Here is a 24,389-nt window from a genome sequence, read left to right as displayed (position 1 = left end):
AAGACCCAAATCTAGTTTTTCTGCATGATACTGGGAGCCATCATAGACAGACATCGGAGATTTCTTTGCACCCTTACCACCATTGTACTTTGGGTTAATAGTTAAAAAGGTACATATGCTGCCTTCCAGCCTGTGCCTAAACAACCAATTAAATGTCAATCATATGAATCCCTACACCCAAACATATGTGACGTACTCTCTAGGAAACTAAAGATGTTTACGGTGACGTAACATTTAGCGTAAAGATAGATGGACCTGTACTAATTTTCGAATGTTCATGGATTGAAAAATTTAAATAGCAGGAATTACGGGAGAACGCCAACCTGCCAGCCCAGTAAGTACATGAAGTGATCAATCCCTTCGACGCTTGACGTCACAATACTTCATATTTCATGAGTGATACGGAAAAAAGAGCTTCAACAGCATATTCGGCCGTATTATTTTTAATTTTATTTTTTGGTATCTTCAAACAAGAACCCTCGGTCTTGGGATACTAAGTAGTCATTTAAGCATCCTCAATGACAGTGGTCTGGAGACCCTTGGGGTCCTTGACGTTGACAGCCTGGACGTAAGAGTAGAGCTTCTCCTTGGCACCCTCCTCGTCATTACGCTTGCGGCTAATGCGGACACGGAGTCTAAATGGGACACCCTTGATACCAGATTCCCAGACCTTCTTGTTCAATTGGGGGTCGAGGCGGACGTCCTTGGTGCCCTATTTGAACGGGAAAGTGGATTAGCCAGTGCTTGACTTTTATATGTAAGAATAAAAGGTAGACTTACCATAGCCTGTTCGGCGAAAGCACGGATCTCCTTGACAGCTCGTGGAGCTCTCTTCTTGAAAGATACGCCATGAACCTATACCCACAACAAGAAAATATAAATCAGTCTTCCGTCCAAAATGCCCGTATTTAATGTTCAGCGACAAGGACAGCATTTGCTTCCGGGGCCATAGCGGTGGACTTCATAAAACTAATTCTCATTTTCTTTTCGAATTCTTCCTCTCGCTCTTGAAGTGACGTCGTGATAACAACCGCGCCAACTGCAATCATAGCTCAAGGCAGTGTGTATGAAATTCCAACAACGTTGTGCAGCCTGACGAGGGATACCACAACATTGTGTCAACCTTGCGACTGTAATCGTAGGCCTTGAACAAGCAAGGCCCACGACTCCAGTGTATGATGTCCCTCGTCATCACCCGACTGAAGCAGATGTCGCCTTTTCCGCGGCCGCTCTTGAACTTGGGGGGCAATACGCGTATGCAATCGGATTGCTAACGGTATAATTGATTTGGTTCAACGTACTCTCTTGTGGAGGTGGATGGTGTACTCTCGGGTGACAACATCAGAGATGGCCGAGCGGCCCTTCTTTCCGGCTTGTGCGCTCGACATTATGATTCTATGGCGCAAGAAGCTGTTAGTTGTACTCGTATATATATATACAGCCGGCGTGGTTCAACATACTGTGAGTTGCAGAGACAGCTGTGAAATCTCTGTGTCGAAGCGGATGTTGCTGAAGTCGAAATCGAACAAAAAAGTTCGATCGCTTTTTTTCCATTTTACAAAAGTTGGTGTGTTTCGCTTATTATGTAATATTTCTACATACACGTGATTAAGGATAGCTGGATGCCAAGCTTCTGGTCAGCACTGGCTACTTACATAATCCAGGGGTTTTGGAGTGCAAGAAAATTGATAGACGGCAAGCTCTCAACTGTTTTGATTGAAAATAGGCATCATTGAATAACTACGGAGGAAAAGGTATCGCTGAATCGTTTGTATGGAGCCCTCTCCGATTTACTCCTCGAATCTGATTTTCCCTTTACTTACATCAGGATATACATCGAATCGCCTTTGCTCATATATGGGGATTCCTTTCCGGATTTCTTCGATAGTTTGCGGCTCCAGGTCAGCATATACAATCTCCTCCTTCTCGGCGGCCTCTGCTATGACCTCCGCTTTGGGATTGACAACCAAGCTGTGACCCCAAGCATGGTATGTGGCATCAAGGTCTCTGGCAGGACTGCAGAGACTGACATATACCTCATTATCCATGGCACGAGCACGACCCAGTAACGACCAATGCAACGGGCCTGTGGTCAAGTTGAATGCACCTGGGTAAACCAACAGAAAGCAGCCGTTCCGGGCGGCAATCATAGCAGTTTCCGGGAAACGAATATCATAGCAAATGGCCAGTCCTATTTTACCGTAGTCTGGTAAATCGACAATAGTGACTTTATTGCCCGCAGAAAGAACTTCACTCTCCTTGAATCTTATCTTCCCGGGTATATCAATATCAAAGAGATGAGTCTTCCGGTGAGAAGCAATCAAACAACCCGTCGGCGAGAATACAAGAGAGGTATTATAGTATTTCTTGCTCTCTGGGGCGAACTCCGGGATACTCCCGCCGACGAGGTATGCTTTGGCCTCTTTGGCGATAGAGGATAATGCATGGAAAGATGGGGATTGTTCTTGGGATGGCGGAGACGGAAGAAGGGTTTCTGCGTATTTGGAGAAGTATTGCGTGCCATAGGGTGAATTAAAGCACTCCGGCAAGACTACCAGCGAAGCCCCAGCCCGCGCAGCCTCTAATACCTTCGATCGCGCATGTGCAAGATTAACGGCCTTGTCGGCTCCTAAGAAAATACAGGTAGTCAGCCCAAATTCAGACTCTCGTTGAATTTTTGTGGCGCGCTTCAGCTCCCAAGACTTACCCGAAGCCAGCTGCACCAGTGCAATCTTCAATGGCTTTTTAAGAAGTGACGCCATGATACTGTTGCAGTGTGGAAGACTCTCGATGGCGTTTACTTACAGCAATATCGATTCATCACCTTTACTTCAGTCTTCAGCTTCTCCGCGATGACCGCGGGGTCTGATTACTAAGCCATTTAACTTTTGCCGACGACAACAACAAAACTTGCAGCTCATTTGATTCTTTGACGACGACCAGCGAAACAGCTAGACTGATTATTGATCAATGCTAACGGATAAGATATCTTACTTAGGGTTGAAAATATACTATACTCACCCAAGTACCCCACGCAATGGGATTGTTTTTACCTGTCATTCCGCTTCAGACGGAAAGTTCATGTTGAGCCTTCAGCCTTGCAGCATCGACTCGAAACCAAGACTGACATAAATATATCAAGATCGGTGCTGTGGGCACGATTCGGCGAGAGGCTTGGATAAGGGCTGCAGGGCTTGCCGCTATGACGCCAAAAAAACCCCCCACCTAGATGATGAGCTGATGTGCAGTATTCGGTGTTTGAGATTAATGAGCGCTCCGCCTGGACGCAAACCGTTCGACTTGTTTTTTGTGCAGGCATATATACACCGTAAAACTCGGTGAGATAGCTCCGTTCATATCTGCAGCTTGATGCTTTTCCGTGGGCTGGGTGTTATAATGTGGTCAACCCACAGAGAATCCAGTTTGGACTGAAACCCGCCTGACCATCGAATCAACATCAGCTACGAAAAGCATGATGTTTTAATATGAATGTGTGGTGCAGCATTACGTTCGTTTTTCAGTACCGGCTTTATGGGATTGTAGGGCTGCTGTGCCCTTTCGTGCGTATGCTAATAATACGATACGAACTCATCCTTATTCGTGAGACGACCTGCTATCCCAAAGTACCACCAGGTTCCTCGGTCAACCGTGTTAATCTGCAGGTATACTACCTTCATCACCCCTTAATGAATATCATCCCCTACGATGAGGAATGTCTATGAGCACGAGTCAGGCCTGCATTTTCGATCTTTCACACAGCGGATTTTATGCTGATGGAACTAGAGAAATATTGACACTTATTTTGTATGGTATGGCCTGTTGACTGCATTGAATCCATCAACTGGCCTATGTTGCGCCCCCAATTTTTGATTTAATTGAAATTGGGCGGCCACGCGAGTCAACACACGAAGCAACACAGTCCAAGGTAGATTCGGCCCAGCTTAAATTTTTCATCCCTGTGGGATGAATGTTTCTCTCTCTCTTTCTTTTCTTTTTTCTTTTTTGTTTTTTTCATTCCCCAATTCTTCAAATAAAGCTCTTCACAGAGTTCAACCTCCATGCACAGGGACCTTTCAGCTCAATCTTGGAAATTTGTTTGGGCTGAGAAAGTGGACAGTAAGGTCTGCACTTACACCTTTTTTGCTCACTTTTTCTTTTTGCCTCCCATTCTCACTCCCATTCGAGGACTGCAAGGTTAATTACCCTGATTTCATGATATCTGGCAGGGATGTGAATCCCCCGGGCTAAAACTCTTGCCTCCTATTAGCTAATGGCAGGCTTAAACTAGTAGTCTGCCTTGATACAAGGGCTATCAGCACCATACGGATCTATCCTGTATCTGGGCGTTGCTGATATCAATCCTTTTAGGGGATCCGGACAAGGATTCTCCCTGAGAACTGGCATATGGCCCTGAACATCCTCGCTGCTCAGTGGCTTCAATCGTGGTCGGATTTTCTAGAGTCACGCTCTTGGACCCTGAGGATTCACTTCGTCTCCATTCCTTGTTCTTTTCTTTTCTTTTTTTCTTCTTCTTTTTGCTTTCATTCCTCCCTTTAAACAAGGATATTTGTGATTACAATACAGCCCGTCAAGTACCTACCCATTAGTTATCACGCTATGCATGGCCCATGGTACCAGACAGCAAAACAAATTACACGCTAACCAATATCAAGCGCGAACACTCGTTCCTACCAGAAATACCCTTCATCTTGTGAGCTCCTCACGGAGATAATGCTCTCGAATACATCTATTGTTGGGGACTATCCCCATTTCGCCGATAACCCTGAGTCACGAGCTCTCTATCATACGTCTAGGTATTTCTTAATAGGTCTGAGCGGAACTTGTGCATACAGAGTGCGATTCCCTTGAATAGTAGTTAGCAGCTATGAGATCTAGACCCCTGATTGATGATCATCATACTGTATCCCAGCGACTCCTGAGTAACTGCTTGAAGACTACGGTACTCGGATCTCCCCATAATTCACTTTCCTTATCATGCAAGTATACCAAGCCCAAGAAGCCGTTATCAGACCAGTTCGTTCCTTGTGTCTGCTCCCCTAGTTTTTCTGCCTTGTGTCATTAGCCCAATTACTGACCGCGGGACCTGTTCTATGTACCTCATCTTCTCCACTGCCTTTCCCCTATTTTTTACTTCACAGTTCACAGACACTCTAACCACAGATGCTCCCTATGGTCTCGTTTAAATGCGGAAAATAACAGACGTTGCTTACTGCGCATCGTAAATTATTCCATTACGTTGGGCATTTTCACACCCATATCTCCTGGTTCTGACGGAGTATCTTAAGAGAGGCAATACAACCGACACTTGGAAAACGTTTGCCCCTAGTGGCTTTCCTGTGAAAAGGATCGTATGATTGACTAATGTTGTATGGGTGATAGCATAGATACAATGCATATGATGCTATTTTAAACCTGCTAGCAATATCTCAAATGCAATGGGTAACTTGAATGTATTTTGGTAAAGGAAAGAAGTCTAGATGGAAATTAGAAAACAAAATGCCGACACCTTAAAACGCTAAATAAGACAGAGTAAAGGGAGCACTACAATGAAATGAGGATGCAAGGTGAACGCCGGTAAAACCGGATTTGCCTGCCGCTGGGCTGTGATCTATTTTGTGTAGGATGAAATGCCGTAATCGTCGTCAAAATTGCCCAGCTTAACCAAGATAGCCGAGATCTAAGGGCATGAACCCGTTCTCGCCTTCTACGCAAGTTAGATCTGGCATGCCATTGAAATCTCCATGGCCATTGGTGTCCAGGGGGCTTCCAAAGAGAAGAGGCCCAGACCCGAAGTCAGGATCGTTTTCCGAAGACATAAACAGCTGTTGAGAGAAGTTCATTGGTTCCCCAAGGAACTTTTTGTGGCCGTCATTTGGCGTCATGTCAAGGCCCATCAAGCCCATCCCTCCTCCATTGCGGAACACGGAGCCGTTATTCAAGGATGGAGACCCACTGCTGCGTGGGATATGCTCCGGTTTGGAGGACATGACTGGCTCTGAAAGCTCAAACATGTTAGCTTTCCCATGATTTTCAAAGGAAGGCGGACTAACAGTCCGCCGTATCTTTCTGGGTGGCTGTAGTGGTGACATACCAGGTGGAGTGAAAGGCGATGTCATCCCACTGTGGTCTAAGGTTGCAAGCGAGGAGCTAGACGTGTGCATATGCAGTGTATCAAACCCATCTTGGCTGGATACTGGAGAGGTATCTGACCCGAGGAACATATCGAGAGGTAGTTGGTTGGGAATTGTAGACAGGTAGGATGCGTCATCCGGAATGGGAGACCCTGGCTGTGACAGGCCCCCTGATACGCTTGTATTGCTGCTCTGAGAGAGGTTTTGGATTCTTGAGCGGAATTGCGCAATAGGAGAGGGATCACTATGCACAAGGGGCGGTGTAGACTCGTTGATAGAAGAGAAGACAACCTTTGCAAACTTTAGCCGCTTCTTGATGGTTCGCATAGTTGCTGATGCTCTAGATAATTCTCCTCGGCTGATATCGTGCAAGTGCTGTGCAAGGTAAAACAGCTGCCTGTTTTTGGCCATTATTGCCTGGTATTCATCACGGCCACAGTTTGCACGGCTATGTATATATGCAAGTGCTCGGCTGCAGGCATCGAGGCCAAGGGCAAAGATATCAGAGACATTTTTGGTTTTGAGCCCAGGGCCAGGGAGAAGGCTGGTGGTTTGTGGAGAGATAACGAAGTGTGAAATAGCAACCAAGGCATTGGCTGATTGACAGAACTCGTTAATGCGCTCTGGCGTCATAATAATGACGCTGTCTGAGGTTTGTCGCTGGGGAAATAGCATGTGAACGATCATAGTATGGTATGCAATAAGCACAACCGCTTGGGTGGAGCCTGGGGCAACTTCAAGTTTAACTTGTCGGATGGCCTCGAGGAGGATGTGTCGGATTTTACCGCAGAGGGTAGGAAGCTCTAGTTGAAAACTAAGCAGACGGCGGAGTTGATGGATGTGCCTTGCTTGCCATTCGACTGTCTCCAGGGTATCTTTAATGTCTGGGCTTGCACAAAGGGCATATATATGAGCTGCTGTGCTTGCTACCTGGCTCAGAGGCCACAGCTCTTGTAAGGCCCTCGATTGTGCTCTTAACGTTGAGACATTGTCTGATGCCAAGTCCAGGCTAATTGTCATGGACGTGGATTCGTCAACAAATGGGAATTGTGAAGGGGTTTGTTCCGGTAGGAGAAGGTTGTATGGCTGGTCAATTTGCATCAAGGACCAGACTGTAGTTGACCGACACACCCAGTATATATTCCGGATTAGTTCACCATCCACATATCTAACATCTATGCCGTTCAACTTTGTTCCGTTAGAGGAGACACCCTGGTTCAGACCTCTGTGTAGCTCCGAAACGATGCGGCAAGCATATGCCGTTAGGCAAGAGCCTCGTCGAGCGTTTCCCATGCATATCTCTCTCCAGGCCATGAGAATCAAGGCTTGAGAGGAAGCAATATCTCGGTTCAATACACTTCGGTTTTGAATTTGATAAGTTGCAAACTCGAAGAGGAGTTGTCCCTCGGTGTCGTAATTTTGGCCATTTTCATGAACGAGGCAGGCATCGGAGAGGATAGTTGCCAGGAGAGCCTCGTCGTAGGTGCTGTTTTTCAGGGAGCTGAGCAAAAGCGTTTTCGAAATCAATGAGGACAGGGGATGGACAGAAAACCACAAGTCAATGAGTTGGAGAATACGGTGCGAAGAATAGGACTTCAGTGGATTCTTCCTTGGGACGGTGTTGTCGAACATCTCCTGCGTTGTATCGCGAGCGAGGCTTGTGATGCAGTAACGTCGAGGGAAGTTGTCTTCCACTTCGCAGTTCAGGTCTCCGAAACGAAGGGATATCATTTCGACGATTTCTCGGGTCATGGAACTCATCAATCCGTCGTAACTTATTCTCTGCGGCGCTTCGTGAGACGCAGAATTGCTTCCAGTCTGCTTTAGACGCTCATGGCCAGCTGCAATAGCACCCTGGAAGATCGTCGCCCGCATACCGACTTTGCTAATGAAGCATTCGTGGAACATTGCTTTTAAGTCATCGCCCATCAGGGGTCCCTGGAGGCTGGGATCCCATTGTCCAGTAGATTTCCCGTCCTGGGAGCCAGCTCCTTTGCCAGCATGGTCACGGTCAGAGCCCAGCTTTGAGTCCCTTGACTCGACATGCTTACGTTTTGGCCGGCCTTTTGCTGCCTCGAGGTCATAGACACAGTCTATGTTTCGCTCCTGGCAAGCTTCACAGATACTCTGCCCCGAGCATCTGATCTTTCGGCTTCGGCAAAAGTGGCAACTCTTTCTCAGCACAGGCGTTCCTTCAGCAGCATACAATGTCAGCTAACCTTTGTAAATGTTGACGCATGACTGTAGGAAAAGGTACTGACTGTGTGATGATGAACTCATTATGAATTATCTCAATAACCAAGTGTAAATGTTGTGCTGAGCAGCGAGGAGTCTCTGTCCTTCCAGAGGAGAGGGTAACCAGCAGCGATTATATATTAGGATTATGGTTATTAAGTGCCTTCTATAGAGGTGTTCGATCCCAGATGCCAGTCAATGGCTAACTCCAGGTGTTGTTGACGTCAGGGTTGAGGCAACGGAGCCCAAGGTGTATTGAGAATGATAGGAGGAGGTAAGAGGCACGATGCAAGATAAATAAATAGTTATATGATTATGATGATGACCTTCTGGGGAGACTTCAGTTATGCAGGACGGGTAGGGCAAATATATAGGTTGATTGATGTGTATCTCGAAGATGCTGAATCCCTTGCTGCAGTGATCCTTTCTCGACTGTGATGAGAGGATCGGCAAGGGGCTTTTCTCCCACCTGGTAAACCTTTTATACCAGCATCTCGTCCGCTTCTCCTCCACCCCCGGTCCGATGCTGCATCCACCCCAGCTTTGCCCACGCGATGTAAGGTTGTTTGGGTTTGAAAAAAAAAAGAGGTCGATGACAAAAAAATAAAATAAAATAACATAAAAAAGAAGAAAAAAGAGAAAGAAAATCCTTAACTGTATTTTTCTGTGACAAACCTAAATAAGAAAAAGGGGAAAAAGCAAGGAAGAGCAGGAGGATGAGGCAAAAGCAACCAATTATCCGTACAACAGAGCAGACAGGGCCCGGACAATCCCTGCAGACAGCCAACTATCAGTGCGGCTGGACGCATACGATGGGAGAGCGGAAAAAGAGAAAAGGGAGCACCAGCAGCGAAAATAAAAATGGAGAAAAGCTTTGTCGTAACAGAAGCCAGACTGATTCGTTTCCAGAAAAGAGGAAATCTATAGCGACGCTAGTGAACGGAACAACCAGTTAACTGACTAGTTAGTTAAATCTCTACCACCCTAGCGTTGCTCCTATTTGAGATTAGGTATGCCCTAGCAGCATAGTTTCGTGCAAGGAATTCTTTCAGAACAACCACGGCTGCTCCACGCCTTCGAGCGGGCAACTAACACTAATCACTTGCTCGATGGTCACCAGGCAGCACGCCCGCAAGGCTGGTGGTGCTGTTACAGCTTGTGTAGATCAGGGGCCAAGAAGTCTCCATTCTCTAGGGGCTGAGTACTTAGTAGGGAGTTATGTAAGTCCCAGCGCTCACTTTTCATTTACCTCATACAGGGTTACCTGTGTTTACTGCTCTGCTACCGCAAGGAATGAACCGAACCCGGCAGCTCAGCTCATAGGGCTCGCAGCCATCAGCTGGCTGTCTAATCCTCCGATAAGATGCACCCCTTTTTGTCCTCTCTTTCCTTATTCTATTCCGTGCCTTTACGCTTTTGGCAGTAGAAGAGAAGAGAAGGAAGAGCAGGGAGGAAGGGGGATAAAAAAGAAAGAAGAAGAAATAAATTCAAGAAAAAGATGCCTAGAATGCACTCAAGCACTCAAGTATTCCATCCAACTGCCATGTGTGAAGCCGTGGAACCCCGTACACACGCTTCATACAGTACCATACTTTACCCATTCCATCGGTGTGGTTGTGGTCAGCTTTCATTCATTACCAAGAACTTTCGCTTATGAGCCCTATCTATTCTTGTCTTGATGTTACTCAGAGCGAGAGTCAAGCACAGCCAGCCAGCCTCACCAGCCGCTGTTTCGCGTTTTTTGCTGTATAGGGCAAAAACTTTAATATTATACATAATCACCAGCGGGTCGAAGCGAGAAAGGAAGGAAAAACAAAAAATAGTAGAGCGTGTTTTTGCTGCCACGTTTTCTGCTAGTTAGCGTGAGAGAAAAGCGCATCCTCTTTTGCCAATGCGTACGGCATCTAAGTGGAGCGTTTGCCAAATCGGAGTAGTCAATATGACAAAAGCGCAGCATCGGTGACGCAGGGAGGCCATCCTTCCCGTGCATGGACTTACCAGTTCCCTGTTCCCATGTTTTATGGACTTCGGCTCCGAGAATTTAGCAATACCACGAGGAAGACAAAAGCGGAATTCTGCAATGATTAGTGAGCGTCCGTCGAATGCAGGGAGACTCATGCTCGTACATCGAACGTCAAGGGAGAACATCTCACGATTGTAGATGTGCCTTGATACGCAAACAATATTATATGGGAGTAACGCCACATCGCACCTTTTCTTCCCAGTTAGTAGCTGGATGCTCTTAATCTACAGGTTCTCACTACGTCTCATATGCGATGCCCCGAAGGGCATGATAACTGGATTCCATGACCACCAACTGAGCACCACGTGATGATGGATATTTTGCTCGTGCACTGTATATGGCCAAAACGGGAGGCACGTCAACTCAACTCACAGATGATCTGAAACTGGGGATAGGAGTTCCGGAATATTCACCAGCTTTTATATGATCTTCACGGGGAATTTCAATAGAACGTTTGATATATATTGAACCCACGTGCTCGAAGGTTTCCGTTGACGGTTTCGAGATATGTGCCCCAACTATTTCGATGATACTTTTAAGCCTGGAATCGAATTCCCACTGTGTAACCGATCCACGGATCGATCGCCAGCGAACTGGCCAAACTAAGAAAATATATCTCGGCCGGATATTGAGCCTGACTTTTTCTGTATGGTTTGCACCCTGGCCGCGCGACTCTCTTAGCGCTGAAGGAGGGAGGAAGTGGCTCGCTGCTCGACGCGAAGGAGTTCCAATGACAGTGGCTAAGTTAAACTCTTCAATATATTTAAAGTTACGGCTAAATCCACCTTTCCGATTTCGGTCATAGCGTACACGTTTCATTGGTCCAGCGCTTGAGCCCGCTCGGAGCTCGGCCCGCCGCGTGGTAAATGCCAAGATATAGTGGGTCCTCAACCACGCGAGGAAACTTTAATTTATACTGTGGAAGCCTACAACTTCGTTCACTCGTTTAAAGGAAGTGATACTTTAATTATGTCGTCACGATAGCAGTTCGATTTTTGCACTCGGTACTCGATTTCCCGCTTCTGTTTCATGCTTGGGTGGGCCTCATATTCAGGATCGGTAGTACCAGTTGTGAGTTAATCTGATTCAGATCAATGCCGGATTGCCTAAGCTTGCATTCATGAGTAAGTACCCCATACCGCACCAGCACTCGAGAACTAAACCTATAATCCTGTAAAGGCGAGCTACTTGTTTAGACACACAGATATTGCTCGCCCCTGAGACTAGATAGGGCAAGGTAAGCAAGAATATCTTATGATACAAGACGGCTCCATCAGGCTCAGCAATACCGACAAAGATGGTGAAGTATACGAACCGTAAGATATACCGGATATAGAGGATCTCACTACACAGATGGCCTTCGTTAAACGGTCAATTTTGAATTCTATTACTGCATAGCCATCTCTTTTCTCCAAGACATAAGCAAGACATAAGCGGGATTATTTCGGTATCCAACGCAGTTCGATGTACCTGGCGTCTTATAAGTGATTATATGTAGTCATACGGAGTATGGGTAGCGGATACGAACGTCATCATTCTTACAAGAATTTTAGTAGTTGTTTTGTCGAGAGCGGGGAAGGACACAGACGTGATATCGAACGAAATTTACATGGCAGTGCGTAACTCCTAACGCAAAATGTAATCCTGGAACCCCGTGCAGTGGTCAGATGGATAATGTATTTACCCATGACGAGTTTGGCCCTACAAAAGAGCATTGGTATGTATGAAAATGCTATAAGGGGAAATGGAATTGTCGATTAGGACAACATTTAGGCCATCACGGAGTATTTGTAGCCCAGGAACAACCGGTATGGAAATTAAGTAAAATATTCAATATATCTGAAGAAACTGTAAGCTTAACTGCAATTGAAAGTTGAATAATTCCACTGGTGTACATATTTTCGTGGAAGCTATATGTAGATACGTCCTTTATCCATAGGACACAATCCTATGTAGTGACTTAATTTATATCAAACTCATGATCATCCTGAAAGCCAACCAAGTAGCGTTTTGCTACCTGCAATATACGTAATTTGAAGGTATGTCAATGTCCCTTTAGCAAGATTCAATATTGTAAGTTGCCTGTAGTTTCTAATTTGGATGGCATAATGACACTCTGTCTTATTACCCTAGTCGACAAGCTCCATAGGGAGAGAAATGCACAAGCAAATCAAGTACCAATGGGGGAAAGGAAATAATCAAATATAGTGGCTCATGTTGAATTATGATCTAACAATTCAAATCTTGTACCTTGGTACTTGCACGGGAGGTTCAGACATGGTGATCTCGCAGAATCATGAAAATAATGATATCTGAAGAACCAAGTATTAGGTTTTGAGTCCTGCCTGGCACATAGAATACTCAAATATAATCTACCTTTATATTTTATTTATTGCACCTGATTGTCGGTTTCATAGACATTATATTGGCATATATCCCATTCTGAGGTTCCTGACCGTGGTATACGTGCGTAGAGTAACAATATTGAGCTGAAAGGTGCAATAACCTTGACGCCTTGAGTATACGCATTGGGAATTGTTCTGGAAAATATTTTAATTGAAACATACGCTGTTGATTGTTGTCTACTTTCAAGAACAAAAGTAACCCTATGCCTGCCATTGAATAACTAGTTAAATAAAAAATAAAGCAAAGGTCTATAGCAAACATTATCAAGAGTAGGATGTGATGTTTCAAGGTGTCAAATGCTATAAAATGTAAAAAGAAGAAAGAAAGAAAAAAAGAAAAAACTGGAAATTTGAGTAAAGTGAGAGTATCCGTGTTCACCATCATTACATATAGATCACAGCAAACCAAGGTGGTCCTCGCCTAGCATGGAAATGCAACGAGTTATTGGGCGGAAGCTGCCTGACCAGCAGGAAGATCCAACAGCGGGTACTTGATAACTGGCTGGTAGTTGAAAAGCCAAGTGAAATACCATACCCATATACTGGTGGGAACATATTTGTAAAGAATCTTTCTCACCAAGGGTCCAAGCCCATATGGAAGTCGGGCTGTATGGACCTTTGCAAAGTTATCCGAGAACTGGACAAGGTCGCTTGCTCTCTTCTGGCGGACCTCGGAATATCTGTCGAAGGCAGTGGGGTCATTGAGACGAAAATGCTCGTACAGAGCGTTACCGAGCTCAACCGCGTCCTCGATGGCTTGACATCCACCCTAACAGACTTAGTGTTAGTTCCATTGTGGATGTGGGTGGGGAGAGAGAGGGTAGGTTTGGGGAAATTAAGCTTAATTTACCTGGCCGAAAAATGATGTCATGGAATGGGCCGCTGCCAAGAGTATTAGTCATCATCTTAATTCTAAAATAGCAGATAAAAGGGGACACAAACCATCACCAACAAGCACGATTCTCCCCTTCACCATGTGTGGGACGTCAAGCTCCATGAACACGTTGCTGGCAATAACACGCTCAGAAGCATCGATGACTGTGTTGACCATTAGTAAGTGGTGCTCGCCCTCCTATGTACAGCAAAGAGTAATAAACACTTACTCGACTTCATTTTAGATTCCTCACCAAATGGATGGAATCGTTCACCGTACTCCTCGTTGATTGTGTCCTTCGTGGCGCCCTTCCACACTGATCGATCAGGCTGCTCGCCTGGCTTCAGCTTCGCTGCCTACACTGGACGTTAGCCCGCCGTAACCAGTGCTTTACACTAGTGACAATCAACGAACCGCAACACCGATAAACCACTGTCTGTTATCCTTGCATGGCCAGGTAGTAAGAATGGCGTCGTCATACAACATCCAGTGGCCAACACCCTCATCCTTGGTAGTTAAGTGTGTCAAGGGCTTTGTGTAGCCGGACATATGGACTCTTCCAGTGAAGCGGATGTTGTTTGTTGCCTTCATTCCGCTCTTCTCGGCCAGCTAACTGATATCATTAGTTCTCTGATGATTAGCCTCTTGTATGTGCGGGGGTAATAACTTACTACTCGACGAGTATAGCTGCGAATCCCGTCAGCACCGACAATGATGTCGGCGTGAACTTCTCGGCCATCCTCAGCTCTGACAATAGCATAAGGAGCGTCTTCCTCATCGACAATATCATTCACGTTGAAGCCCAATCGAACGACATCATTACCTCCTGTTGCCTCCAGCAACAGGTGGTGAAACTGGTGTCTCTCAATTTTATGGACATAATATCCAAATGCCTCATTGGTCATTCCAAATTTCTGGGAACCCCAGAACTCATTGTTCTTATAAATGTGGACTTCACGCATCGCCTGTGAATGTTTAGCCAGCTTCTCAAAGATGTCGAGCTGATCTAAAGCCCGTAAACAGTTGGGGGCAAGTGATATTCCAGCTCCTTGGGGAGTAATCTGTGCATATCGCTCCAGTACGACGTATGATATATCGAGCCGGCGAAGGACAGCAGCCATGGTGAGACCGCCAATGCCACCTCCACATATGGCAACGCGGACACGCTCCGGGGTGTGTGGTTTGGCTTCAGTCATTTTTCCCGCGATTGAAGTAACGACTATTTAGGTATCTCTGGTACTGCACTGGACCTCTTTAGGGTAAGAATTTGTATCGACGAGCGTAAATTTCTCGATTCCTATCTGCCTCTTGATGGAGGTTGGGAAATAAGCAAAAGAGTAGGTAGAGGTAAAGGAGATGGGCGACGACAAAACTGGAGGTAACCGATAAGTTATAGGAAGGCTGTCAAGCTCTAATAGTCCCCAAACATGCCACTCAAAGGAGAATGTTCCGTTGCAAAAGTCAACTCATAAACCAAGTTCAAGCTTTCCTCATTGTTTGTGTGCTCAAGAAGGCTGAAACACGTCGAGTATCTCCATGGTTAGGCGCATATTCAGGATAACCCCGTTATCCACCGGAAGGGCAAGTTCAAGGTATGCATGTTTTCGGAGCCTAATGCCAGCCTACCGTGAGTATTTACTACGGATAGTTCTTTCTAACGAAGATGATATTCTTTTACCAAATGATATTTGCTGGCTGTTGGGTGTTAGGCATTCCTTCTCGCCAGTAACCTAGGAAAGCAAGCATGACTACTCAGCAGCTATGATGAGTAACTCATCATTCGAGCGTAGAATCTTCGCAACCTGAAAACCAACCCCTGCCATCCCTCTGTCACCCAGGATAGGCATGGGAAGGCAAGGGAAAAGAAAACTAGCTTCATCCAGGGAAAACGTGGCGTGAGGGAACATGGAACATCCTGATCGCTAAAGTATACCTTTTCTCTTCCCGTATGGACACGAACTAGTTCTGGTTTCCAACGTGGATATGGAGCTGGGTACATTCGGCGCATTCTTGCGCTGATCTAGACCGAGAGTCCCTACATATTCAGCTGCAGGGCTGAGAAGCTCGAGTCTACGGGATGGTTTGGTCGGAAAATATATCCCCGTCTTTTGGTCCCTTATTTCAGTAGTCGCCTTCCTACGCAGCTAACTAGCCAGCTTGATACTGCTGCATGAGTGGCGTGTGCCAGTTTAGCTCTTGGATTTGCTGAATTGATGAGAAGACCTAAAGACGGGAATTGAAATCAGCTCTTTAATATCTTAACTCCGTTCCAGAGGCTATCGGGTTGGTTAGATACGAGCGGCCAGTGCTCAAACAAGTCAGCTACAGAAGATGTGGTACGAATGGCTAGACAATAACAGTGAAGAGTGTGGATTGTGTGAAAAAATATATCTGTTCCGTCTATTCTAAAAAACATTAATCACCTTACAAACGAGGGAGAAGAAATAAGTAAAAATAAAAAGAGAGAGGGAAATTATCTAGCCAGTAAATATGATTGCAAAAGAATGTTGAACAGAGGGTGGCTCAACCCATCTTGCGTGGGACCCTCGTTTGGTTTCCTGCCAATCGATGTAATGTTTCCAGTATGCACTTTTGGCTGCGGTGTGCATAGAACCCACAAAAAAAACACAGTTTTGCCGAGTAGAAGCGGTAGCAGAGACTCCTGAGTCTGTTCTTGATAACAGGAAATAGTCGAGGTTAAGCAAGCGTTAAAGATCTGAATAAGGGTGAAATGGGTCGATGTCGCGCACGATGCGCCTGGAGTCTTAATAGTCGAGATTGTCCAACACATCCTTGACAAGGAACGTCAATTCATCAGCATGTTCAGCGTCAAAACAGCCGTCATGTGTAGCGTCAATTGTAAGGGTCTTGAACGACTTAAAAGATTCAGCCGGCCATAGTAGCGTATTGTCCTCAGATCGCTTCTGTGCGAGTATCTTGCGCCGGTCGTTGACTAGAGAATCTATGCTCTCGCGGACTGTGCATCTGATCAACGTGACTTCCGTTTCACTGAAATCGAACTCGTCCACCCTGCTCTTTTGGGAGGCCAAAACACCAAGTCCCTGGTGGATATGTTTCCTCATCCTTCCTAACATTTCGGGTACGGACAAGTCTTCCACAAACTCTTCGGTATCGCTGTCGTTGTTGCTCTCTTCACCGCTGCTGCTATAATAGTCATCTTCGAATAGACCACATTGAAATAATGGGATCGCAGGGGCATTCATTCGAGTGGCAATAGCATTGTATGTTAATGCTGCCTGTATATCGTGCTGTTTCTTGTCTTGAAATGCTGGAAAGTACCTGGGATTTACTGAATCAATCAGTAAAACGTGTGGTACTTCGTCGCCTTGCGCTTGAAGTATCGCTGCCATCTCCATTGCGATCATGCCACCCATAGACCAGCCACCTAGAAGATAGGGCCCAAAAGGCTGGATCTCACGACGGACAGTTGCAACATATTCCTCTGCGAGCTGTGACAAAGTACCATCCAATGGATTTGCCAAGGTTGATGTGAACATTGGTGAGGAGATGCCATATACGGGGCGATCTTCTTCGATCTCGGAGAGGGGGCCGAGAGCAAAGTATGGCAGCGCAAGGCCAGAGATGGCGTGGACGAGAATCAGAGGAGTGAGGTTGGAGTCAGCGTCCCCCTGGAGGAGAGTAATGGTATCCATAGTTTCTTAGTGAAATGGGCGGCCCGAATCGAAGGAAGTCTAGTGAAGAGGATAGATTACTTTCGCTTGGCTCTGAACAAAAGCAGACAAGAAAAAATGGACGCAATGATTCAATCCTGCGTTGTATTCTAGGAGAGAAAATGAACGTATATTGGATTTAATTTAGAGCCGGTCCGGTCCTTGGAAATGCGGGCGGGTGCCTAAATTAATAGAAGACTTAGACAGAGCCTCTCCTCGATAAATTTGGCCTATTTTCTAAGTAAATCCTTCTCAGAGTCATGCTGCTTTGAAATAGAAGCATGTCGGTTGTTTTGGACAAAATATCTACATAGGTATCAGCTCTGGGGGCAGTGGGACAGCTTCTGCGACAAGCTTTGCCCTAGCGATATCTCTTTCCAAGTCGACCATGGCTAGCGAGGAAGAGTAGGCGATAGGTAGAAAGTACCGCCAGTGGCCAGAACTCAGGCACAGGGGGTACAGTGACTAGCAAGGGGCACTCTCGTTACAGCTCCTACACGTGGACATCGTGTGGCATTGAAGGACCAAGGACGAGGCTTGAAAGTTAGGAATCACACAGTGTGAGTAAGATTTCCCGGAGCCCACGCGATGCTGCCACGAGAATGGTATTCTAGAAGACGATAGCACAGGGATGGCTCTCTTCGACTAGTATGACTTTCATCACCCTTGTCTTCCTGCATGGCAACTCAAAGGATCATGATGCATCTAGCTTTGCTGGTTCGTGAGTCAGCATGCTGTCGATGTTGGTTGATGTTGGTTGATGTTGATGTCGTCGTCGCGATGTTCAAAGCGCGCGAATAATAAAAAAAGGGTGAAGTGCCGAGCTAGATCACGTGAAATCCATTACTAATGTATTTATACTTAGTCAGCACCTAAAAATAGGCGCAGGAAAAAAGTACCGAAACTTTCAGGCAACGTCAACTTTCAGCAACGCAGCAGCTCTACGCATCCCGAGGCCGAGACACAGCGGACATTTCTTGCTTAGCATCCGTGCCGGAAGCACTCGAGATATGGCTTCTCTCCGCACGGAGTCTTCTATTGGAGACCATTCTATGAATGGCTTATGGCGTTAACGGTGGCTGTTCGACATTGAGACAGTATAACTACGATGAAGCATCCTTCGATCTTCATCAATTGTTTCCAGTTGATAAAAGTACACTGAGTACTTGAATATCTATATCTGTTTCAATCGCTAATTCTCACCAAGTTTCGTGCTGGCCTGCGAGACCTACTGCTTTGTTTCACCCTCCTTTCCCTCTACTCCAACAGTGACCACACTGACTTATCATCATGCGTGGCATCCTCATCCTTGTCGCCCTGGGGGCTGCGACTATCCCCCAAGCAAGTGCCGCTCCCAATGATAGACAACAGAGCATGATTGATCTACCCTTGAAGCTGTACCAGAACGGTTTCAATACAGACCTAGTCACTATCGGAACACCAGCTCAGGCCACCAGGCTTTTCGTCGATTGGACCTGGATAGGCGCATACACCGTCTCTACTAAATGCAACCATACCAATAATGCTTATGGGTGCCTTGCTCCTGGACAGAAGCTGTTCAATGAGACACAATCTACTTCCCTCGTCAACCAGACCAACCTATATCCAACCCGTACATGGAACCCCAACCATTTCTTCATGGACAAGGATCTTACCGCAGTATTTGCTTCCGACATTTATCGCGTTGGTGACCGAGAATCTCGACTTACGCTCCAGCTCTCCCAGTTGAACTGGAAGGCTTCGTTTCCCTACCCATTCAGCGGAATTTTTGGGATGTCTCCTGTCTTTAAGTCAGACAACATGTCCATTCAAGCTCCATTCCACCAGATGGTCCAACAGCAAAAGTTCCATTCTGGCCTTACTTCGTTCATTTATTGCTATAGCGATGAGCCAGGCTATAAGTCACCACCGAAAGAACGATGCAACGGAAACGACGGCATTCAAACTCTTGGTGGATACCATCACAGGGATATCGGATGGCGTGGAATCGAGTGGATCAACACTATCGTCTTCCCCATTGTGAATGACATCGACTTCATCTATAACCCGGCTTTCTATAACTATTGGTCTATCCCGGTCACAAAACACTTTATCGGTAATGAAGAGCAGGCTCTCAATACCACCACAGGCTCTGCAGTAGTCTTCGACCATGCCAGTTACGGACGCGGTGCCGCTATGTCTGTTGCCAGTTACAGGCGACTTGTTTCCATTACCAATGCCCAGCCCGTCAACCTTACGATGGCCACCCTTCCCAACAATGGAAAGCAAAAGTTTTACTCTGTTGACTGTGACCGGATTGATTCTTTCCCTGCTGTGAAGTACCAGTTCGGCAAATGGCGCCGAGTCTGGAGCATCGAGGCCAGACACTACATCTCCAAAGCTAAGACCATGGATGGCAAGGATGTCTGTGTCCTTAACGTTCGTGTTATTGGCCAAGGGGAGAACTTTGTTATCGGAAATCTTGGTGAAAATTTTGCTAAGGACAAGGTTATCCTCTTCGACTTCGAGAAGAACAGAGTTGGCCTCGCCGATTTTCGTGATTAAGCTTTTTTCCAACAATCATTTCTTACGTTTGGCTTGACATCTATCTTTAGTATAGACTAATATCTTCGTCTCCAGCTTGCTGGACCGGGGTTTTCACCCTGCACACCTTTTATATACCACAACATTGTAAAGTTGATAGTGAACATAGCTCTAATTCCATATAAACCAAGACTTTACCTCCTCATTTCTTAATCACTCAACTACTTTGTCCACTCAAATTGGTCCAAATCTAGCACTGGAAACTTCACCCGTAGATGGGAACCCCATTCCTTTAGATGCGGCCACCTAGTCTATCCATATACATGGCTTGTTGCAACTGGGTGATTGCATGTAAATCAATAGTTCACAAGTATGCTTAATATTACCCTCACGATTTTATACAGCACTTGAGCTGCATTCTGTGCCACTAGCCGTTATTCAAATATTGCTGTCTGTTACTTTCATATAACTAGGTATTCCGGCCGACAGAGGAGAGTTCGCATCACTCCTCATTTTGGGAAATCAGTACCGGTAGGCCTTCCAGAACAGAACTGGATGAACTAGAATACGAGATATCTGTTTGACTAGTTGACTATCTATGTTAAGATCTAAGTATACGAGCCTCCAGGTACTTTCATGATGCCATCATTATTGAATGCTTACATATGGATCCATGGATACACCGTTTCTCATTTTACTAAAACATAGGAAAACTATATGTTATTCCATTTTGGGTGTTTTTACACACGTGGGACAACGAAAGCAGCAGGAATTTGATTGTATTACACTGCATCGGAAACCATGGGCTGTTGATGTTTCAGTCTAAAAGTATCCAAAATGATAGAAAATATCCATGCAAATATTCATGCTAAGTTTTATTAAGGACAGTCGGGCGAGTAGAGAGGGGTGACTAAATGAGGTGACTAAATACATGTATAATAACATTAAATGTAGAAAGAAAATAACTAATGTCGATACTTCATAAATAAAATTGGAAGGAATATCTATTTTTTTTCCATTGCTGGCCTCATAGTTAAAAGGATGGGAAGAAGCATCTACTTCCTCTTGGGTTGGATTTTAACGCGAATGTCACCCTTGAGCCATGGGCTTCCAATCTTAGCGAAGTCCAAGTCGGTGGTATTTTGGTTAGCCTCGCCAGCGGGCCAATCCATATCACAGGTCATAACAATTTTGGCAACAATAGTCCTCATCATCATCAGTGCCATCTTCTCTCCAGGACAACGATGACTTCCGGCACCAAATGGTAGATAGCGGATGTTATTGCCTTCGTTCATCTTTTTCTGGAGGTTTGGCTCATCGATCCAACGCTCAGGAAGATATTCGTTGGGGTTTTCCCAGATGCTTGGGTCATGGTGGGTGATGTAAGGGGAGATAGATACCATGGTACCAGCGGGGATAGTAATTGGCTTCTTGGAATCCGCGTTAGTAAGAGTCTTGGGTTGGCGGGTGAAGCGGAGATCGTTAAATGCCACGTAATGGCGGACAGTTTCTTTCATCAGGGCATTGAGGAACTCAGATTCCTCGGGATTCGGGTTGGCAGCTAGTTCTTTGCGAAGACGCTCGAGATATTGAGGGTTTTTGAGAAGCTAAGCCTGGTTAGCGATTTAAGGACACTGGAAGAACATGGGGAGCCTCACCTCAATGATAGTCCAGGCAACGCCGGCAACAGTACTTGTGTGGGCAGCAAACATGAGAACTGTGTGAAGGGCACTGTATTTGTCCTTTAGATGGGCAGTGACAGGATCACGGAGGGTGTATGAAATGTAGTCCAGTTCTTTCTTCCATTTCTCCGGCTCCTTTTCACGGGCAGCAAGACGGACATTGAATATCTCCTTAGTACGGTCACGGGCAGCCCAGAGCTTTTTAGCGGCTGGATGAGGTAGCCACTCAGGGAGAATGAAGTTCCAGATGCTACCAAGATTCGCTTCCATGACGTGAAGAAGGTCAAAAAGCTCATCAGCAGCATCGTAGAAGTCTGGACCCATCATGCACTGGACAATAATTTTGTGTACAATGTAAGAGGTGTCCTTGAAAAGGTTCAGGGGCTCCTTGCGGTCAGCCCAGTTGGCAATTGCCTTCTCGGTTTCAATGCCAGCTAGATTTGTATAATGTGAGATAGCTGCATTGTTGGAAATTCCTCTGCTAAGTGATCCAACAAGAACACGAAGCTGGTCGAAGAAGTTTGGGACAACGACTTTGTTCAGGAACACTCCCATGCCGTCACCGAATGACCAAACATCCTGATGAATAGTTAGATGAGGTTGTTTATCGGAAGGTACATAGACTACCTACCTCGCGGGCAAAGAGGTATTCTTTATTCAAGGCAGGGCCGTTAAGCCAGATTGTGTTCGTAAGGAGGAGGTTAATCTGAAAGACCTGTCCGTATTTCTTACCGGACTCACGGACATATTTTTCCATATCCTTAGCATAGTCGAGGAGGTTTCCGACAATTGGAATATTTGATTTAACGGACGGGATGCCATCATCCTTGGACCATGCTCGGATTTTGAAGACAATAAAGAGAATGATGATAGCCGGTATTATGTTGATTGGCTGTGTCAAGGCCGTCCGGATGTAGTCAACGAACATGGTGACAGGTGAGGTATGAGCAAACGGGTATCTAGCACCTGATAGAGGTACTGAAAAGAAGATATCACGCAATGGTGAGAGAAGATAAACAGAAAAAGCCCGTAGGAATTAACCGGATTCCAGACAGGGTAGACAACGACAGTTCGCGTAGGATAGAGCAGAGGTCGTCTATATAAGTTCACGATGCCATATCAACGGGGGTAGGGGGTTTAATAAAAAGCTCCGTAAGTAGAAAAGTGGCGGACAACCAGCCGCTGAAAGTCAGCCATGGAAGAGCCCGGTTGCTTTCCTGATACAGAGGAATGTGTGGACGTATCGAGTGCCCGACGCGTAACGGATCATTATTAGAAGCCTTGTTTTGTGTGCTATCCTCAACTGGCATGCAAATTATGCGAGAAAAAGAGAAATGACAAGTCTTTCATGCAAAGCTAGCTCTCGTCTTAAGCAGTTATAGCCGTAACTTCTGAGCATGGGCTGAAATATCATGATACAGCGTTTCCGTGAGGAACACGTCCATAACATAGTTATGGGCTGCATATTAAATATTTTTCTCACCAACAATAACGACTAAAATATACGTGAGAATTGAGGATGGAGGGAAGAAGCATGAACAAAAAAAGATATCAAAACATACGAAAGTCGGGATTCGCTGGTGGTCACCCACCCAACTACTAACCGACCGGCAAGTGGCTTAAGTACAGCTGAGCGGACGGGAAGCTCTGTTTTCCACTTCCTGTGTTCGTATGTACTAAATGCATAGGCGAGAGGATTGATATCGAGGAGGAGGGCGTCTTCGATAATGTTGCTGGTGATTCGATAGACACATTCATGATGGGCTAGTTAATATGAAGCTCAACTAACTGGCTGACTGCAAGGAGCCAACGTCGCTTGTAATGCCTGAAGAGTCACATAGGAGGGAATCCAGTGTTAGCCTATGCGACTCATGCTGAGATAGAGCAATGGAGAGATGTCTCCAGTCTCCTCGCCTTCATTCTGCGGATATCTGGCTGCCACGACCCCATAGGATTCCGGAGGTAAAGCGATACGAGAGGCCGTCTAGACTTAGCAGTAAGCAATCCCATGTCGGGCCTTCAGCATGCGCCGAGGCGGTTGCCACATGGGAAGAGCGGCAGATAGGCAAGCAGGAGGAAACGTAAAGCATGCCAGCACTGAAAATAGCTTGTTATTATGGAGTAGCAGTTTTCTTATTTGTTTGTTGATATCAAAGTCGACGTTGGAAGTCGAAGTTTCAGCCTCGATGTCTCAAATGTGCTTAGTCAGCATAAGTAGTCAGCTAACTAAACATCGACTTCAACTTCCGAACCTCGACGTCAACCAACCTCATCTCTTCATCCTCAGCCTTTTGCATGGCGGGCTCTGTTCTCGTGTCCATGCATCAAGTTGCCAGTCAGCTCAGAATAATGGGCCCATAAATGTATCAACAGGCCTCTGGGCCCCTGCATCCTCTCTGTTGCCATTCGGCTAATCTCGAAAGGTCCACCTGTGCCTGGTGAATGAATCGTGGGCTAGTTATCTCATCAAATCTACGCATCTACACTAAGCACTTACAAGGGTCTACTTTGCGCGGAGTCCACATTTAGCTGCCCTGGGCTGTAGTAACAGTACAAAATGGGGCAGAACTCGGTATTCGCCCCCGAGCCCACGCGGAGGATTTACCACCAAGGATGCATTGTTCCTCCAGCCTCGCGTTAAGCGGTTTCAGCCTTTATGCCATGTGCCAGCGAAGCGGACCTTCCATACCATGATATGGAGTCCCGCATCCTCTTGCAGGGGATAAGCCACGCGAGACTAGGGCTTGATGCATATTAACTTCTCCCTGCATGGAGGAAAAGAATGTCAGCTTAGCTTCGGGTC

General features: G+C 46.0%; 7 protein-coding genes across 7 annotated transcripts; 1 reads left to right on the top strand and 6 right to left on the bottom strand.

Moving 5' to 3' along the window:
• Positions 1-505: 505 nt before the first annotated feature.
• TRV_00515 (uncharacterized protein) lies at positions 506-1,049 on the bottom strand (the record flags this gene model as incomplete). Its single annotated transcript, XM_003025289.1, has 3 exons — positions 506-712; positions 781-855; positions 930-1,049. 3 exons carry the CDS (start codon positions 1,047-1,049, stop codon positions 506-508), a joined length of 402 nt encoding a protein of 133 aa, XP_003025335.1.
• Positions 1,050-1,790: 741 nt separating this feature from the next.
• On the bottom strand, positions 1,791-2,762 carry TRV_00514 (hydrolase, carbon-nitrogen family, putative; the record flags this gene model as incomplete). Its single annotated transcript, XM_003025288.1, has 1 exon — positions 1,791-2,762. One exon carries the CDS (start codon positions 2,760-2,762, stop codon positions 1,791-1,793), a length of 972 nt encoding a protein of 323 aa, XP_003025334.1.
• Positions 2,763-5,678: 2,916 nt separating this feature from the next.
• On the bottom strand, positions 5,679-8,432 carry TRV_00513 (uncharacterized protein; the record flags this gene model as incomplete). The annotated part of the gene is made up of 2 exons (XM_003025287.1): positions 5,679-8,245; positions 8,372-8,432. 2 exons carry the CDS (start codon positions 8,430-8,432, stop codon positions 5,679-5,681), a joined length of 2,628 nt encoding a protein of 875 aa, XP_003025333.1.
• Positions 8,433-13,257: 4,825 nt separating this feature from the next.
• TRV_00512 (FAD binding monooxygenase, putative) lies at positions 13,258-14,885 on the bottom strand (the record flags this gene model as incomplete). Its single annotated transcript, XM_003025286.1, has 5 exons — positions 13,258-13,571; positions 13,758-13,853; positions 13,919-14,045; positions 14,104-14,298; positions 14,361-14,885. 5 exons carry the CDS (start codon positions 14,883-14,885, stop codon positions 13,258-13,260), a joined length of 1,257 nt encoding a protein of 418 aa, XP_003025332.1.
• A 1,569-nt stretch (positions 14,886-16,454) lies between these two features.
• TRV_00511 (polyketide synthase, putative) lies at positions 16,455-17,363 on the bottom strand (the record flags this gene model as incomplete). The annotated part of the gene is made up of 1 exon (XM_003025285.1): positions 16,455-17,363. One exon carries the CDS (start codon positions 17,361-17,363, stop codon positions 16,455-16,457), a length of 909 nt encoding a protein of 302 aa, XP_003025331.1.
• Positions 17,364-18,671: 1,308 nt separating this feature from the next.
• TRV_00510 (uncharacterized protein) lies at positions 18,672-19,925 on the top strand (the record flags this gene model as incomplete). The annotated part of the gene is made up of 1 exon (XM_003025284.1): positions 18,672-19,925. The coding sequence occupies one exon, from the start codon at positions 18,672-18,674 to the stop codon at positions 19,923-19,925; it is 1,254 nt and encodes a 417-aa protein (XP_003025330.1).
• Positions 19,926-20,959: 1,034 nt separating this feature from the next.
• Positions 20,960-22,514, bottom strand: TRV_00509 (uncharacterized protein; the record flags this gene model as incomplete). Its single annotated transcript, XM_003025283.1, has 3 exons — positions 20,960-21,511; positions 21,563-22,165; positions 22,218-22,514. The coding sequence occupies 3 exons, from the start codon at positions 22,512-22,514 to the stop codon at positions 20,960-20,962; spliced, it is 1,452 nt and encodes a 483-aa protein (XP_003025329.1).
• Positions 22,515-24,389: the final 1,875 nt, after the last annotated feature.

This window comes from Trichophyton verrucosum (genome assembly GCF_000151505.1).
Source record: "Trichophyton verrucosum HKI 0517 chromosome Unknown contig00037_1.f1.exp, whole genome shotgun sequence".
Classification (NCBI taxonomy): domain Eukaryota; kingdom Fungi; phylum Ascomycota; class Eurotiomycetes; order Onygenales; family Arthrodermataceae; genus Trichophyton; species Trichophyton verrucosum.
Note: the sequence above shows the minus strand (reverse complement) of the source record. Positions and strands in the feature narration are given on the sequence as shown.